This window comes from Toxorhynchites rutilus, chromosome 1 (assembly GCF_029784135.1).
Source record: "Toxorhynchites rutilus septentrionalis strain SRP chromosome 1, ASM2978413v1, whole genome shotgun sequence".
NCBI classification, from domain to species: domain Eukaryota; kingdom Metazoa; phylum Arthropoda; class Insecta; order Diptera; family Culicidae; genus Toxorhynchites; species Toxorhynchites rutilus.
In genome coordinates this window covers 120,469,470-120,488,232 of record NC_073744.1, presented here as the reverse complement: position 1 = coordinate 120,488,232, position 18,763 = coordinate 120,469,470, and the positions used below count along the sequence as shown (strand labels likewise).

Below are 18,763 nucleotides of genomic sequence, written 5' to 3'. Positions count from 1 at the left end.
GACTGGAGTAACGAAGTGTAAGGGTGACTGTACACTGTTTGTGCGGAGGTGGAATATATTACACTTTGTTGACAGATGTTTGGTTTAACTTTGGTACAAAAACTGTTTTGTTTGTCATTCTTCAATCATCAACAGTGGCTAACAATGTCAAACATCGATCATGGAAAAGAAACGACTGAAATATTTGACATAGCGTATCATTTGTACCGCTTTAACTCAAATTTCGAACACTTTTTGAAAACTAAATGTACTAAACATTAAAGTTATAAATAACCGTATAAAGAAACCTCGATATTCTTTAGGATATACTCTTTCCTATATCAACATTTATAGGTATTAACGTTTGCATTGAAAAAATAGACTTTTTTCAAATGATGATAAAAAATCTAAGACAGATAATTGAGTATGATAAATACGCGCTTGTGAGCGGTCTTTCGGCAGTTAACCGGAACATTCGCCATGCCTTACGAAAACATGTGTGTAGGCATGTTCTTGAGTTCTTTCTTTGTTTTATCTATCAATTCCTTCTCAGTTTTCGCGACAAAATTGTTAGAGTTGATCTTACGCTTCAGGTTGTCCAGAAATTCTCGATGGGACGCAGCTGGGGGACATTGGGCGGGTTCGCCGACTTAGGTATCACAACGACATTCAGCCGCTCCATCTCCTCTAACGAACGCTTCAAGTAGTGGGCCGACGTCAGATCCGGCCAGAACACCGCAACTTCCGGCAGGCACTTCATACTATAAATTTCCCCGTTCACAGCCGGAGCTAAAGAAGAGCGGCTTTGACATCCCCTTCTCGCTGATCGTCAACCACAGCAGCATCTTCATGGGAAACTTAGTGTGTGAAATAAACTTCACTTCGGAGCTCACTTTCTTCATGGGGGAAGTGAAACACGAAGTGCCCTGCCCGTCGTTGCCATCCAGGGTGAGATAGGTCTCGTCGTCCATCATCACCGTCAAGTCGCGATTCGCCTGGAAAATCGACTTGACCATCTTATTCAGCCGCTGCCGCTGGGTCATTGCCTGCAGTTCTGAGACGGTTGGACGGGACTTTCGCTTCCTGACATGTACGTACATGTTCGCCAGGTATTTTTTCACTGTTTGACCGGATGCACCGATCTCCCGGCCAAGCGCACGCAGCGATGTAGCCACTTTTTCCTCGATCTTCCTCTTCAGCATTCTTTGGAGCTTCTTGTGGCTCAGGGTCGTCGACCGTCCGGAACCGAGCGTTCTTTCGATGCTCTGATTGTTGTCCAATATTGCCAAGATGTTGTAGATGCCGGAACGGGCGTATCCGGCGTCCAAAAAGTGCCTCACGATGTCCGTTTTCGACGCGGCGGGGTACTGTTCTTTGAACACGCACACTTTTGAACGGAGTAGCTTCACTGTTTTCGCCATCACGGTTAGAGTTCGACTGATAGAGTTGTTATGTTTTTTTCTGCTGACTCATTGGTTACTATGATTGATGCTGCATGGGTAGTTCGAAGGTAAACCCATGAAAAATCGGCATTTTTTGTCCATTTGTTTATGCAAACGTTAAAACAAAAAGTTCAGTAAATTTAGTTTTTAAAAATGAAGTGTTCGGAATTTGAGTTAATACAGTACGGACTGGTTGGACGAACAGATTGAAAACTAATTCAGACATCCAATAACTGAACCAAATATGATCGTGTTTTGTGTCAAATGTATTTGATTAGTACACGTTGATCAAATTTTATCTGTCAAAAAGTGTCGAACTTCGGTCAAACAGTGTATGAGCAGTGTGCTGGAAAAAAGGTAATGAAGATGGTAGAGTTTCGAGCGACATAGCATGCGTTGCCATAACTATTTCTCAAATAGTGACGTCAGTCGTTGTGTTTATCTTTGATTGCCCACCGCATCCGGGTGAAAATGCTATTTTCAGGAAGAAATTTATTAATTAAAAACGTACGTAGTTCCCGCTGAATACGAGGCTAATGTGATAGCGTGCAGTGAATATTTGTGAAATCACGTCGAAAAAGACTGATAAAAGTGATATTTCCATGTGCCATTTTCACTCCCCCACGTTCATAGAAACAAACGAAGTTGCATTACTTTAACGTTGTGAAGTTGATGTTCGAAGGCTCTCAGTCTCGGTGTGTATGTTGTGAGAGAATAATCGCCAATTAATCAAAATTTCACCGAAAATGTTACTACTTTCGAGAACTAAGCATACGACTGCTCTCTGGATCTTTTTACCACATAAATAATCGAAATAAACCACGATATAATTATCATCTGTTGAAAAACAAACAGTTGAATGATTTCATGAGAATTTTGGCTCAAATCATCATGCAATCGTGAGTACTTTCAACATTGTTTTGTTTCTTCCATATACATTCCATATTGAATGCCAATAATTATGACACGATATTTTGCCTGCCAATACAGATATACTTCGCCTACTGCTCCATCTCGATATATACCTATTGATGTATGAGCATCCTTACACGAGGAAGCGGATAGAAGGACAATAATCTTGATTCAAACGCATCCTCCTTTGAACCGGTTTCGATAAATTTCGATAAATCTCAAACATGTGGAGAACGCTTCTCTTCGAATATGCCGAAGATTTGTTGGAAAGTGAGGATCGCAAACCTGCATCAAAAATCAATCGACACATGCACCCTTATTGATAGCAAACGCCGTTGCATCGCAACATGTAAAAAGTATTTTGAGTAGCCACGAAGTGTTTCCACATATACATAAATAAAATTAAATGTTATCTGTCTATTTTTCATTCTGGAACGGCTAATTTTTGAATCCTCAGACATATTCAGAGTTGTGTAACAAACGAAGACGACTGCAACACCAATCACGTTTTTATGAATGAAAACTGATTACGATGCAAGAACTGCGCAAATGCCCGGTTGGGGTAATGATGCGTTTTGCATCGCTCCATTCATATCGATCAGGGGGAAAACGTTGAATGAATGGTATGTGGTTGTGGTTAGACATGGTGTAGCATAAATATCATAACCACGAGAGTTGTGTAAGCAAATAATTTTATGAGACTATGAGTGGGTGGAATCCCTTCCACTCATTCCCCCGGATTATACGTGAAACCAGTGCGTGTCCACTCGTCAGTGAATCGATGTTTTTGACGGATGACTTAACATGTTGATGAGTGTGGTTTTCGTAATTGTTAAATTCATGTGAGTTTTTTTCCCGTCTGACATATGAATTAATCTGTTTGAAAACATGATCGCTTCCGGTCCATTACCCTTGATTATTGTCATTTATTTTAGATTTAGAAGAGCGATAGATGTGATTATTGCTTATTAAATTTTTACTAAGGACAACAATATTTCAATTTCCATCATCCCTATCATATGAATCGTTTTCAGAGTCGTGAATTAAGAGGATATCAGACACCTGATATGTACTGGTTCGCCGGTATAGCAATTATCATGTAGTCATAAAATAGACTGACTTAGTTTCGTTTGCACCTTTCCACTGAATGATCGAGTGCCAACTAATTTCAATCGAACTGCACGAATTGCTAGGATACACCCAATTTCCTATTACAGTATTACGTATACTTTGTTCTGCGGAATATTTTATATAATTTTAAAATGCGATGGATTCAAAGCTCAAGCATCGGCGGTGGATACCATTATCAATAATGTTCATGAGATTATCACGAACTGTCACAAATCATACGAATTAATGAGCTTTTTGAAACAATTACTAGCATTTGACCATTTTGGCCATTTGTTTCGCGCTCATTTGATAAATCCAGGAAAATGAGTGCGTATTATTATGGCAGAGTCGTATTTTGCTGAATTCTGTTTTGTGTAACATAATTGCAATTAAATAGTTAACTAGCGGTAGCCTGTCACATTTTCCTCATTAATTGTATCTGACATTTCATTAAAAGTCACAATAACACATCAATGCCACGCGGTAATTTAATTGAATCGTTTTGTGCACGTGTCACAATCGTTCGAATCGTTGTATCTGAATATTTTCATTGATTTAGTGATTGAAACGAGGTCATTGTAGAAATATCTGTTTGGGGGTAATGGGAAGAAATAAGTTGGCTAATTGTTTCACGATAATTATGATGAATAACATGTTATCGTCGCGATAATTATTGTGAGCACAAATTCAATGACGGAATAAAAGCTCAAACAGAATTTCTTCTACTCGTATTTATCTGTATAAATTCAACTTCTGACGTGATGTAGTTATACGTTGACATTAATGATTCACTGTATTCCAGTATGCGAACAGATCCTTCAAAACAATTTCATGTTTTTCAGTTTGATTTTTTTTTTATTTATAAGGATAAATTTTATGAGACAGTATCTGCTCGACTAAATTGAACATAACAGTAAGAAGTAATGCCCTTCAGACACTGTTTTTCCTGAATTATTTTTCCCAAAAATAATCTACCCGAGAAATAACAACTAAGAGCATTTTAATATAATTCAACTGTTGTAACGCAGACCCATCGATATTTATCAATTTATTGAATTAAGTCCTCACTAATAAGTTTATTGTAATATCTTACCATCAGACTCTATGTCGGAGCCATAGGATGTGAGTTGGGCTTTGTAATGAGACGATGGCTTCGGTGGTATGTAAGCGGCAGCCGATGGAGCACTAACAGAGCTGTGAGATTGATGTCCGTAGTTATTGTGGGTTTCGAAACTAGTAAAACCTGTAGAAAAAAGGTGTACGGAAGTATACAGAACGTATATAAATATATGAAGAATAATAACTTAACAAAATACGGCCTAATTTTGTTAATTTTACAGTCAATACATATGTGAATCCTTAAAAAAGGACAAACCGAAAACAAGTTGTTGCGATTTTACTCAAAACTTTTGTGATTTATAAAATTATTTGTGATATATAAAAAAATGGAGGATGGTCTGCAAAATTGCCCTATTATCAATATTTTGATTTTTCAGACCATCCTTATTTGGGAAAGATAAAATGGTTCTCAATTAAGCGAGTGATCCCACAGACATATACATACTTTCGCTCGAGGGTCCTGTGTGGTGTCCGGATGAGGACGAAGACGATGACGCACCGGAAACCAAACCGGCCGAGCCGGACGAAAGCGAGCCACTTAGCTTCGCAAACGGATGAATCGAGTGAGAGGATCCGTGGGGAGACGGCACCAGCTGGGCGGATGATGTGATTTTCTTGCCTACGTTCGAGACGGCATCTCCACTGGAGGCAATAACTTTACCGAGTCCACTGACCGCATATCCTGAGCCCTTGATGAGCTGACCTTTGAGGATGGTGACTCCACCGGTGATAGCTTTCACCGCCTGGAACAATGTGTTGAGGATGGATTTCTTCAAACTCCAACCGTCAAAATGTTCCTCCTCCTGGAATATAGAATAATTAAATTGTTTCGTCATCGTCGGATTGGAAACTACTGTGTGGCAAAGATGAGGTCATGATATAAATTTTGGTTGGCAACAAGCGACAATATGAGTTATTTTACCTTCAACCCCTCTACCATGATTGTGATTGAGAATTGACCATACAACTATATAGCCATTCCATGCCAAACCGATATAGTGGTTCTCAGATTTTCGTGAAAAGAGGTAATTTAGTTCTTTGTCGCAAAACAATAGACCTGCATTTTTAAATATTTTTATTAGGGTGATCATTTTCATTTTACGGTGGTCCATAAAATCAACTATTTTCCTTTTTCCAAAAATAACTTTCTTCAAAAATTCATAACTTCACATTTTTTATTTTTATTTAAAAAAAAAATATCACACATTCAAAAAAATGGATTTTGTTTTCATAATTGATTAATTGTATTTGTTTTTCATTGTTTTATGCTCTCGGGATCAAGGACGCCATATTTTTTTTATATTTTTACTTAAAATATATGAAGACTTTTCAATTCTTCATATATTTTAACCTAAACGAACATAAGGAACCTGGAAGCATCTCCACAATAGAACGAACCTACAATATATATCGCATCGCTAACTTTCTAATTTTCCAAAAAAAAATATTACCGACGACGGAGAATATTCGTGAGAAACCTGAAAAGGTAACCCAAAACCACCTCCATAATAAAATGGACCTATAATTTTTATCGTAGCTTATCGAGTCGCGAACTTCCTAATTTTCTATACATTTTAACAGATGATGCATGTTTTTGATTGAATCATTCAAAATATTTCATGGAGTATCGGGTTGCACACTATCTAAACTTTAATTTTGATCACCTTACGATGGAGGTTACCCATGGGAAACCTGAAAAGGTCACCAGGAAACGCCTCTTTGATAAAACAGACGTATAATTTTTGTCGTAGCGTAACGCGTCGCGAACTTCCTAATTATCTTAATATGTTGACACCCAACGATGGATGTAATGCATGGGAAACCTAAAAAGGTCACCGATGAGCACTCCTAAAGTGTGAGAGACATTCAAAATATCTCGTGGATTATTGGGGCGCACACTTTCTCTTACTTTTGTAATTTACTATCACCCTACGATGGAGGTTATTGATGGGAAACCTGAGTAGGTCACCGAGAAACTCCTCATTCCATATATTTCGTGGATCGCGTCGCATTCTTCCAAACTTTTGTATTTTTTAACTATCAAGTGCAAGATGTCATTAGACTAAACTAAGACTAAAAAACATTATACACAAATATGAAAACAGTTTTACGTGTCTATCGTATTGGAAAAAATCACCTGGCACCCCTGAACACCAGTAAACATCAAACCAACAAATCAACACCGATGGGGAGGAACAAAAATATATACACTCCTACTTCGTATATAATCCACGAGATCTACAAACCGTATGTGGCCGAGAGAGGAAAAGAGGAGAGAAATTAGCCTCTCAGCAAAACTATCTAATCTGGATAGGACATTAGTTTTTATGAGGCCAACTATTCTCTATCAAATTAAACGGCCCTAAGGCAGTTTTGAATTGCTAAAATTTGTATGAAAATTTTTTCTTGGCGTTATTTGCCTAATAGAGGTACGTTCTTCTGACCCTAATTTAAACTATTTTCTATGAATTTTCAGATATTCTCACCACAACTGACCATTACAATATAAAATTATCTTTAGACAAAAGTTTCGAATGATATTTTTCACTATTTGCAAGCAAAAGTGATTTTCATTTACATAAAGTACTAATTTGATTTGGGAAAAATAATTCTCATTCATAACTTTGATTTTATAAGTGTGTTCATTTCTTCTGCAAACCCATATTGTCATGCCTACTCCCCCATTTCATAATACGAAGCTCAATGCCGTCAACGCGGATAGAGTACAAACATCAAAACCTCTCAAGCAGAGAGAAGAGAGAAACAAAAAGTTGATGGGTCTGAACCTAGGGGCACGGACGGGATCTTGACATAGGACTGTGATTGTGTGTAGTAATTGCATTTGAATTGAGTTTTTCATTGTTCAAGATCTGTATTTTGACGTAGGACTACGTCTTACATTAAGGGTGCAAAGGTTTTTTATGAAATAAAGTTAACGTTGATAACTTTTTTTGCTGCAAACGATTTTTAATGATTTGCATACCAATCGAATCGGAAATTTTCTAAGATTTGTTTGATATGCTGTACATTACAATACCACAGTCTCTATATGGTTTAAATTGATGAAAATTGGAAGCATTCCCATTTCCTCATACATTTGTTCTGTCTATTTGTGTGCTTTCCCGAATAGAGCTGTCAATAACGAGCAACCTCTGCAGTCGCTAAAATGGAAACAACGAAGAGGGATGGCGAAAAGAGAATATTTGCGAAGTAAGTAAGCTGTCGCTAGCGTATAAGTATTGCATCTCCTCTGAGGAAAATTCTTAGAATCTCTCTGTGCCCAAAACAACAAAGGTCGCTTATTCTGCTCGTTTTGTGTTTCATGTTTCCTCTCGAGCTGTGAACGCTAGCGAATATTTCACTTGAATTTTATCGATGTGTGTATCTGTAAGACGCGTGTTTGATGCTTGTTGATTGGCGATGCACGGAAAATGACTATCGTTAAATATACAGTACAATGCGTGCATTGATATAAAGAAACAAAATGCGACATATGATTAATTAGTGTATTGTACTTACAAAGGCAAGAAATAATTGTTGCTTCTCGAAATGATTCTACAAAACCACGCAAGCGCGGAATCTTTTCAGGGTCCTCGGAACTTTTTAGTAAAGTAATTATTTATGAACTTTCGACGAATTCGCAAATAATATCCGAGATGATAAACCAACAAATTAAAAAAAAGGCCTAGTCCTACGTCCTAAACGGTCGTGTCTCGGATACAACCCCTCGATTATTTTTTTTCTCTTTTGATACATCAAATGGATGCCCTGTAAAAACCGTTTCTTGTATGTACTTGTATCCTTTAAACGGGTTAGATGACATAACGTGATAGAATTCGGTACCGCATTCTGTTCAAAAATGTACACAAAAATACCATTAAAGCCATTACAACCCTTTTCTTCTGTTTATTCAATCATGCGGAAGAAGACAATGAGTCATCATGTATCATTTCTAAACACAAGTCTAAATAGTTAAGACCTATATAAATATAAGCCTGAGTCAAATCAATCTTTGACTACAAAAAAATATTATAGATAAAAATAGCATTATCTCCTTCGTTACCACGTTGTCCAGAACATTGTTTGTAATAACTTTATAGCCCTGTAAGATCGCGACTACTCAAGCTATCATAATCTGATTTACGTGGGTATACCCTTTTGATATTTTAAAGCAGCAGTCATTTAAATTAATTTATTACATTTTCACATTACCAAACAACATACTCGATATTATGACATTCTGGACCACAATTACAAAAATTGTTAGTAGTGAGACCTACACGATAAAAACATGAATTGAGTCCAATCGGACAACATACAATATAATATAAAATAAATGCCTATTATCGGTAAATGGAGAATAATTCATTTTACGCATCAACTCACATTATGAGCTAACGCCCGAATTTAGGCAAAAACATTGCTCGTTGCGACGGGGAGGAAGCGAGTGGATAGCACAATCGAAAGGAAACATACCCAATTGAATCGTCAAATTGTTTACTTTTTTTCTACTATTTTCTCTGTTCATGTTTCAAGCAAAATAAATTCTGGATAAATTTCTTGTTTAATGATATATAACACAACATATGTCGCAATAACCATTTAGGGTATTATGCGTTTGAAAACTCTTAATAAATCGTTACATTTTTCGTAGAGTTACCCCCCTATATAGAAATCAAAAACATAGTCCTATGTCAAAAGAAAGAGAAAATGGATACTAAGCAGCGTTCAATGTTCGGGTTTCTTCGGCAATTTGATAAACTTTCTCTTTGGAAGTTCCTCTCGTTCAACAGAAGAGCAAGGAAGCAATTCGAATTCTGCTAAAACACAATTTTTTAAAATCAACCAACACTGAACGCACAATCTTTTTTTTTTTTCAACACATAGCATATGAGAGCAAACATTTTCTTTCAATTGCTACTATTATCAAAATTTCACTTGAAGGTAACAGTAAACAAAACTCAAATCCTCGAGTTCTCTGATAGGAAACCATTAAAATTCATCCGCAGCAACTTTAGCTAGTTGCTCTGTGCCGCAAGTTATAGTAGCATGTGCATCTTTTTCACAAACTATGTACGACTGTAATCGAAAAACTGAATCTTTTCCTTTGAAAAAATACCAATAACGCCTAAAAATACACAATGGTAATATTCCAGAGAAGCGCACAGTCCAGAGTACACAAATTATGATTTTTCGCGCGAATATAGGAGTGTTAAACATGTTCAGAATCTGAATAAAACAGAAAGACTCCCGTAATCCTACGTCAACTATGCGGTCGTATCTCGGACACAACCCTTCTGTAAAAGATATAATGTCCAGCCTTTTGCTGCAAAATTGCGTTCAATTGACCAGAATTTAGTAATCATTTAGGCAAGAGTCCTAAAAGGGCTAAAAGGGTTAATGAAAATTATTATGACTTTGATAATAGAATATTTTTATGAGAAACTATGAATTTGATTGAAATAATATAATTTACTAGCTGACCCGGTAAACTTCGTCCCGCCCAATTGGGTCGAATCGCAGAACTGCTCATTGATTGATCTTCTAATCTACCCTTTAAAATTATTTTTTACTATAAAATGTCAGTACTTATACCAAAACTCGACATTATAATATCAGATTATTTTCAGAAACAATTCTTGTGCAAAATCCTCTTGCAAAAACTATGTTTCTCCTTTACCTGGAATAAATATTTGATACAGAAAATATGATGAAATGAAGACAGCTCTAAATCGGACAATTCCTTTCCCGAGTTTTGCTCTTATCAACACATTCAGCGATCAATTTAGATAGAAGACGATATAGGAGTGCGTTTCATCACATTAAAATCCATTTCCACTTTCGAACGAAGATCAATTTCGTTACCGCAAACATCAAATGAACTAACAACGCTTGTCATATGTAATTGTAGAACACATGCGAATCCAATTTCTCGAATTTTCCCATTTTCCTTCAGAGTTGTCCGGAAATTTTCAATTGCCATGTTTGGTTGAAATATGTGCATTATTTTTATGGGACCCCCTCTCCTTACCAGAGGAGGAAGGGGTGTCATACCATCATAGAAGGTGGGGGGGGGGTGTAGGAGAAGTGTCCAACTACCGTAAAATATTTATTGCACCCTAAAACCTCCACATGTCAAATTTCATTTCATTTGCCCGATTAATTCTCCAGTAATGCAGAAATTTGTGCTTCAAATGTATGGCAGCCCCCTCCCTTACAGAGGGAGGAGAGGTCAGGAACTATCATAAGAACTTCCCCCGACCCCATGTTTTCATGTCGATTGGTTCAGTAGTTTCCGAGTCCATAAGAATCAGAGAGACAGACATACAGAAATCCATTTATATATATAGAAGATTACTGATTCCCATATATGGGTGACGGGAGGCCCCAACACCCATACATGGATCAAACCTTTCTCGTTCAAATTGAATAGAATTTGTATAAGGAATTTGATTGAATAGGCACATAAATATAAGAAAAGGATATATCTTCTTTTTCTTCAGCGGCATTTACGTTCCTACAGGAAAATCGCCGTCTCAATGTAGTATCACTTGTGTCATTTTATAAGTACTCAGTTGATATTTCTATACCAAATAATTCGCCTTGGATTGTATTCTTAGTGACAAACTCTAGAACACCACAGTGCAAGTCGAAAGAAATTTATTGAGTAAAAGATATATGCAATAATCATAAAATCAAGAACATCAATTAATCATTTCTATACTATACTTTTTATTAACGGGTGTTAAATAAAAAAATGAGAATTTTTTCAATCACATATAAAAAAATATTTTTTTTTCATCGATTTCAGTATTTTTTATTAATAACATAATGTATTTTCTTAAAAAAAAAGTCAGTGAATGTTTGAGTAAGGGTCGTGGTCTGCTGTTCGACGAAACTTTGTCGCGATGCTCTCACAAGAACGTTGTACGGCACTTACGTCCATTTTCCGGATACAATTCCGGATTCTTGTAGTCAGTTGCTTCGTGTCCTTGGCCCTCCAATTGTTTTAATACACTAGGGCACTGAGTGAGCTAAAGAAATCCTCTATTGGGCGGCACTGGAGCAAGTTTGTTGGGTTACGATCTTTCGGCACGAACGGTATCTTTTTCTCCTCAAGATACGCCAGCGTCTTCTTGGCGTAATGGGAAGACGTCTTGTCCGGCCAGAAGACGTACTTCGCATCCGCGTGATGCTCTTTCAAGAACGGCAGCAGGATTTTATCGAGGCACTCTTCTCGATAGATTTGTTGGTTGATTGCTAGACCGCTCGGCTTAAACCAAGGCTTTGAAATGCCCCGGTCGGAAATGGTGATGTACAACATAAACTTTTTTTCAAACTTGTGCTTGAACTTGTATTTCACTTTAGGCGGTGTGGATGACTTGTCGCTGGAGTAGTAATTATCATTTCCTGGAATATGCGTTTTGGTCAGCGGAAAATAGCTTTCGTCGTCCAGAACGAAAGACGTCCCGCGGTATTTTTTGGTCATCCACCGACACTGTGATTTAACCGTCTCAATCTGCTCCTCCGTGTACTTCGGCGACCTCGTCTTCTTCCTGCAGACGATTCCTTCCATCTTGAGGGTCCGATGGATCAATACGTGGCAGCAGCCATATTTCCGACCGGCGTCACGCAGGCTGGTTGCGTCCTTGTTGTCAAACAGCTTCTTTAACGATGTCTTCCTCTGCTTCGTCATTATCGTCACCGGACGACCACTTCCGACCTTCTACCTTCAGGGAACCCAGGATACGATATACCGTACTGACAGGTACATTTTCTTCCTTAAAATGAGCCACCGTCAACTTTTTTCCTTGCAGGAAATGCATTTCGTAGAACCGTACAATGCGTTCGCGGAGCACGTGCTGTTTCGATGCCATCTTTGCTTTGACTAAATTCAAACTAGCAAAACCAAACACGCCTACTGTTTCTAGGGAGCCCAAAGAGCAATTTTCTTGGAGAAAGAAAATTTTACGCTCTTTATTTGAGTTACTGAAAGGTATTGAAAAAATTCTCATTTTTTATTTAACACCCGTTAGTTTATATTTCGGATGGTTTGTCCTACTGTTTCGCAAGACACCCATATTATATGACATTGGCATGTGTTTTGGTTGACAGTTTCAATGACGTTTGTCTCGAAAATTGAATGAAAAATTGTTAGATCAAGAGAAAGTTATCTACAAACAAAGTTCAACCTTCATTTGATAATTTCTCCAAATGTTGAATGTGGGTGTCTTCGGCTAGGCCAACATGCTTTCTTCCGATAGTATCCCATCGATCTACGCCTCCATCCTCATTGCCTTGAGAAAGGCACTCGATCCCTCGTCGTCCAGCTCGTCCAGTAACGATATTGTCCAGTCAGAGTCCACACAAACATCTAACCTTCTTGAAACTGGATGATAAAGAGCTATGATATTCAAAAATTGAACTCCGGTTCGTGTCGTGGTTGTTAAAGAACTCCTGTTTATTATATTTCTTATCGATAAGGAAACCTCCTAATTCTAGTACTACATTATACATTACACTTTCTATATCTATGGTGGGAGAAGCTTGAGACAACCTTTTTCCAATTCACCAATCAGAAAAGTATAGCTCGTATAGACAATTACCAATACGTACACACAGTCACACCGAAGGCGTGTTCATATTGCTTACTTTAGAATGGATCGACTGTATGAAAGAAAGAACAGAATTGCTCAGCGTGCTGCTCAAATTACAAGCACTTGTGTGGCATGGGAATCGATGGGTTCAAAGTACTTGTGTGGCCTGGGAACCGATGGGTGTAAAATGACGTGACCCAGATTGGTTCTAAGAAATACTGTATGTCAGCTAAGGGAATTTATTAGCTATGAAACGCTATGTTCCATATGAGTTCATGGTATTGTTATTTGACACTTGAACGAATGTGATGCAAGCGTATCTAACATGCGCGTAAGAACATTTCGAAATTGAGCTGCATGTTTGCTCATTTGGAAAACGTCAAGATTCTCTAATTTATGATCTTTGGAAATGATATAGAAATCTAGTATGCTACAAACAAATGGAAAAATAGATGTGGACTGTGGTTACTTTTGTAATCGCTTGCGTTTCTGCAAAAAGGAGTGTTCCCCTTACCCACACTTCAAAATTATGACGCTTAGGGAAATCAGCATTGCAAAATAGATGCGGGCTGCGGGTACTTTTGTACTCGCTTGCGTTTCCGCAAATTGGAATGTTTCCCTAACACAGACTTCAAAATCATGGAGCCAGTGGAAATTGGAATTGCAAAATAGATGCAAGCTGTGGGTACTTTTGCACTCGCTTGCATTTTTTTTTGCAAACCAGAATGTGTTTTTCCAATACATATTCCGAAACCAAACCAATACACAATAGATAGCTCTGCGCAGCGGCGATATCGTACCCAACGAGGAACATCCGAGGTGGGATTATTGCTAATTGAAAGAAATACAATTGATGATTACGTTCTCTATTCAGCATCCCGAACAACTATCTCCGAATTTCAACATGGATTCGTAAAGAAGCGGTCAACCACAACAAACCTCATGGCGTTCACCAGCTTTATATCGTCTGAAATTGAGAAAAAGCAACAAGTAGACGCCATTTATTTCGATTTCTCGAAAGCGTTCGACAAAGTACCTCACGACCTCGCCATTACGAAACTTCGTCACCTGGGTTTCCCTCACTGGATCACAGAGTGGTTGCGTTCCTATCTGACTGAACGTAAGGCGTTCGTCAATATCAACGGTTCGCATTCTCGTGTGTTCCAAATTACATCCGGTGTGCCACAGGGCAGCGTGCTGGGGCCACTAATTTTCGTGCTGTTCGTGAACGATCTGTGCTTCCGATTGAAATCACGAAAGCTGCTTTACGCCGACGACCTGAAGATTTACAGATCCGTCGCATCTCACCTCGATTGCTGTGCACTTCAGGCCGATATTGATGAATTGCAAAAATGGTGCGTTGAGAACGGTATGGAGCTAAACGTGAAAAAGTGTAAGTCTATCGCATTTTCTCGCCGACAATCACGAATCGAATTCATGTACTCAATCGGGTCCGTACCCCTGGAGTGTGTTCTTTCCATCCGCGATCTCGGTGTGACCATCGACAACAAGCTTCGATTCAACGAACACATCAACCTAACAACTACCAAAGCGTTCTCAGTCCTAGGATTTGTTCGACGTAGTACCAGCAACTTCCAGGATATCTACGCCATGAAGACACTATACTGCTCATTAGTTCGTAGTATCTTGGAGTATGCGGTATGTGTGTGGGCTCCATTTCACACAACCCAAACAATCCGAATGGAGAGAGTGCAACGCAGCTTCATTCGTTACGCCCTTCGCTCATTACCGTGGTCTGACCCAACGAACATGCCCGATTATGAAAGCCGTTGTAGACTTATCGCTCTCGAAACGCTTGCCTCCAGACGATCCAATCTACAACGGGTTTTTGTCTTTGATTTGATTTCGGGAAACATCGACTGTCCATCTTTGTTGTCCAGTGTTTCGTTTTATGCACCTTCCCGTCAACTTCGTGAGCGTGACTTACTGTTCATTAGACGACATAGAACCTCTTATGGTCTCAATAATCCGTTGGATGTTTGTTTTCGTTTGTTCAACAGTGTTTGTGATGTATTTGAATTTGACATGTCTAAAAATGTATTTAAAAATAGGATTAAGGGCTATTAGGTTAAGATCAGTCTGTGGAATCGTTTTATAACATTCGAGACGTTGCAAATAAATAATAAATATTACTAAGCCAACGACGGTCCTACGTCAACCTTGCGGTTATATCATAGGTATAATCCATCCGTAATTTTTATGAATAATCCAATAGGATTCTCAGTCTGGCTGTTTCCGTTTCGGGAACTCCTCCTCAATAGTCTACGAATTTCATATACTGGAATCTCCTTTCATTTGATTAACAATGCTAAAAGGATAACTAAGCATAGTTGTAATTTCACTCAAATGTTCAGATGCGTAGAGAACGAATATGATATTGTAGGTAATAGAATAACATTAAAATCGTAAATTTCGTTTGCGGTAAGCGATGATCGATTCGACGATAAGTTACATAATCTCTGCTGTATTGTGTTTAATGTGGCGTTAGGTACTGTAAAACATCGAGCAGGTCTGAACATGTAGGGCACGATATTTGCTAAGTAGAACCGGTTAATGTACCGGAGCGACAGATATCCATGGAGTCGCTGTGCCAATAGATTTGCAAAATTTACGTACCAAGCGTAAATACGGGTTTCAAATAGTTACGTAAAAAAAATTGGGCCAGAAGTTTTAACGGAGTGCAGAATAACGTATCTATGAAGCCTCAAGTCGACGACGGGGTCTCAGTTTCGGTTCAAATTTCTAGTCCCAACAACAAGTTTACATTCCTTCTTGGATGGCACTAACGTTCCAGTGGAACTTTTTGCCTTCTCAACGTAGCACTACTTGCCTCATTTTTATAAGTAGTACTTGGTTGAGATTGCTATGCCGAATAACACGTCTTGAGAGTATTCTGAGTGGCTCTAGAATACACGTGACCACAGTGCAAGTCGGAGTAAATTTCATTGACGAAAAATCTCCCGACCAGAACGGGAATCGAACCCGAACACCCGGCATGATAGTGTGGGACGCTAGCCACTCGGTCACGGGAGTTTACAAGTTCACATTCCATAAGCACTAAAGAAGAAGTCCATCCAATCATTATATATGTTGTTTCAATTTTTGACAAATTGATATTGTTCAAGTGTATAAACACTCTTGTAAAACACAATGATAGTTAAACGTAACACGAAGACAAAAGGACATTTTATACTATGTTTTTATTTAACAATATAAGTAATGTGAATCCGATAAGCACTCCTACTTATCGTCGCTTGTGTCGTTGGAAATAACCGAGTAAATGTTCTCAATTTAGATACATATAAGCCAACACTGAATGAGATAAGATGCAGAGGTTATAGATTATGAGAGCGCGTGTGCTAAATGTCACCACATGGGATACCATATGAGGGGGTGCAACTTACGTGAGGCTTTTCGTACGAGTGTCCCCCACTTGATCCCCCAGTAGACCCCCCACTGGAAGAGTGCATAGCGACGGATGAGGAAGCAGACCCGCTGCTACTGGCCGCTAGTGAGGCCGAGGCTCGTCCAAATCCCGATAGCAGTGTCTGAAAGGTGCGAACGGTGACATTAAAGGGTGCATTCTCAGTGATATAGTAAGCAAGAGAGAATCCAGTGCAGGTGGTGCTGCTGTACGTACATTTTTGATACCAGACACGAGATTAAATCCTGAGCGCTTCGGCCTGGCTAAATCGACCCGTTCGACATCTTCGACTGAGACGTTATCGATGGGTTCCACAGGGGTTGAGGTCGGTTTTGGGTGCACCAATAACGGGAGCAGGCATATGATGAGCAGTGAGATCTGGAAATTTAAAATGCAAATGAGTAATTAATAATGGGAGGAAATTTGAATAGATCATTGTATATGAAATAGAGTAAAACAAACAAATGTTGTCTTCAAAAACATTTATAAGAGCTATTCAAATCGATTAGATAAAACATTTTATGCTCATCTAGTTTGAAATCCTTAAACTTTTAATTGAACATACCGCAAATGAACCATCCATCAGAAGGAACGCCTACAATTTCAATTGAGTGTAAATTGAAATGCAAAGATGCGAGTGTGCACGAGTTTGTGTTAATGAATGCATTGTTTGATAATAGTTTTCGTTCGTCATTTTTCATTCAATTGCGCTCATATGCAATCCGATCATAACGTACGTCATGTTTAATGCTTCGATCGCATGTACACCCACCTTTTCCTTACTTAACGGTACAACCATTGCACATTTCACACTGATTTTCTCGAAATTAGTCACATGGAAACAAATGCAATGAAATCGGAGACAGAAATGTTAATTAGCCTTTGTTTTACATATGTGTCTTGTATATCAAGGACAGAACGGCAAATAATGTGTTGGACATAAACATGCAGTAATGAGGCGTTTCACAAGACTCGGAGGCAATGGTGCTGAGTACGTAATTATAGGATGCATTAAAAAGTGCATGTTCGTCACTTGCCTAATACGGTTCAAAGAGTATGATACTGTGAAGAACGCGAGACGAATAAAATGGATTTTTTATCGTTGTAATAATGTTTTGTTGCTAGTAAATATTTCGGAAAACAGCTATGTGTGATTAAAACAGAATTAATAATACTTTTGCACAGTAAAGCGGTCCATGGCTTCAAAATAATGTTTACATTTATTTTGGATCGTATTCCTATACGCGTTCCTATGGAATTCCGAGAGAATTATATGTTTTTCTCACATCAGTATAATAGTTACTAATCATATTTCGAACCTATACATAGAGTAAAAACAATTTGTCGTTCAACAAAGCTCATAGGGTTTTAGAGTATTATATTGGTTTGGGGAAAAAGTTTGTTGCGTAGCTTTTATATGAACAAAAACCTATCATTATATCAATTATATTAGGTTGAGGAAAAAGTTATCCATTATTTTCTCGTTGGCTGGCTTTAGTGATCAATATCTCACGTAATATCGATCATACAATTTAAAGTTTATGCTCGTTGTAAACTTGGAATTTCACACTAAACAATCCTTTTGTTGTTTTTTGTTCATTCCATTCAGATGTGAGTTACAGGGTGTTAACAATGGAGCTCAACATAGAGAAAATACGGTACATTTTGCACTTTTTATTTTTTATAAATGCGAAAATGCAACCCAGGCTACTGAAATTGTGATTGATGTTTTTGATGCCGATTCTGCAACAGTAAATACGTGCAATTTTATTCATTTTCAATGTTTTTTAATTTTTAAATTTTTTTTTTTAAATTTGTTTTTCAGTGCAATACACTGAATTATAATCTGTACTATCAATAAATGAACCGTTTGAAGCTAGCGATTGACCAGAATCGTTCAGAATTGACCAACAGAAAAGGTGTTGTGTTCCATCAGTACAACGTAAGGCCACACAATTCCGAGAGTTTGATTGGGATGTTTTAATGCATCCATATAGTCCGTACCTGGCACCAAACAATTATCACCTTTTGCTCGCATTGGAAAATTTCCAGAGTGATAAAAAATTGCGATCAAGAGAAGATTGTGAAAATCTATTGCTATTGCTACCTTCAGAATGGCAACAAATTTTCCAACAAAACGGTGTTTTTTTTACCCAAAT

General features: G+C 38.1%; 1 protein-coding gene across 1 annotated transcript in view; it reads right to left on the bottom strand.

The window, feature by feature from the left end:
• The window catches only part of LOC129762952 (vitellogenin-2), a 140,654-nt gene that overhangs the window by 13,980 nt on the left and 107,911 nt on the right, over positions 1–18,763 (bottom strand). The window contains exons 3-6 of the mRNA XM_055761585.1: positions 16,821–16,982; positions 16,585–16,728; positions 5,008–5,365; positions 4,537–4,686 (exon numbers count right to left, since the gene is read on the bottom strand). Coding sequence (XP_055617560.1) covers positions 4,537–4,686; positions 5,008–5,365; positions 16,585–16,728; positions 16,821–16,982 — 814 coding nt within the window. The remainder of the gene's footprint in view (positions 1–4,536; positions 4,687–5,007; positions 5,366–16,584; positions 16,729–16,820; positions 16,983–18,763) is intronic.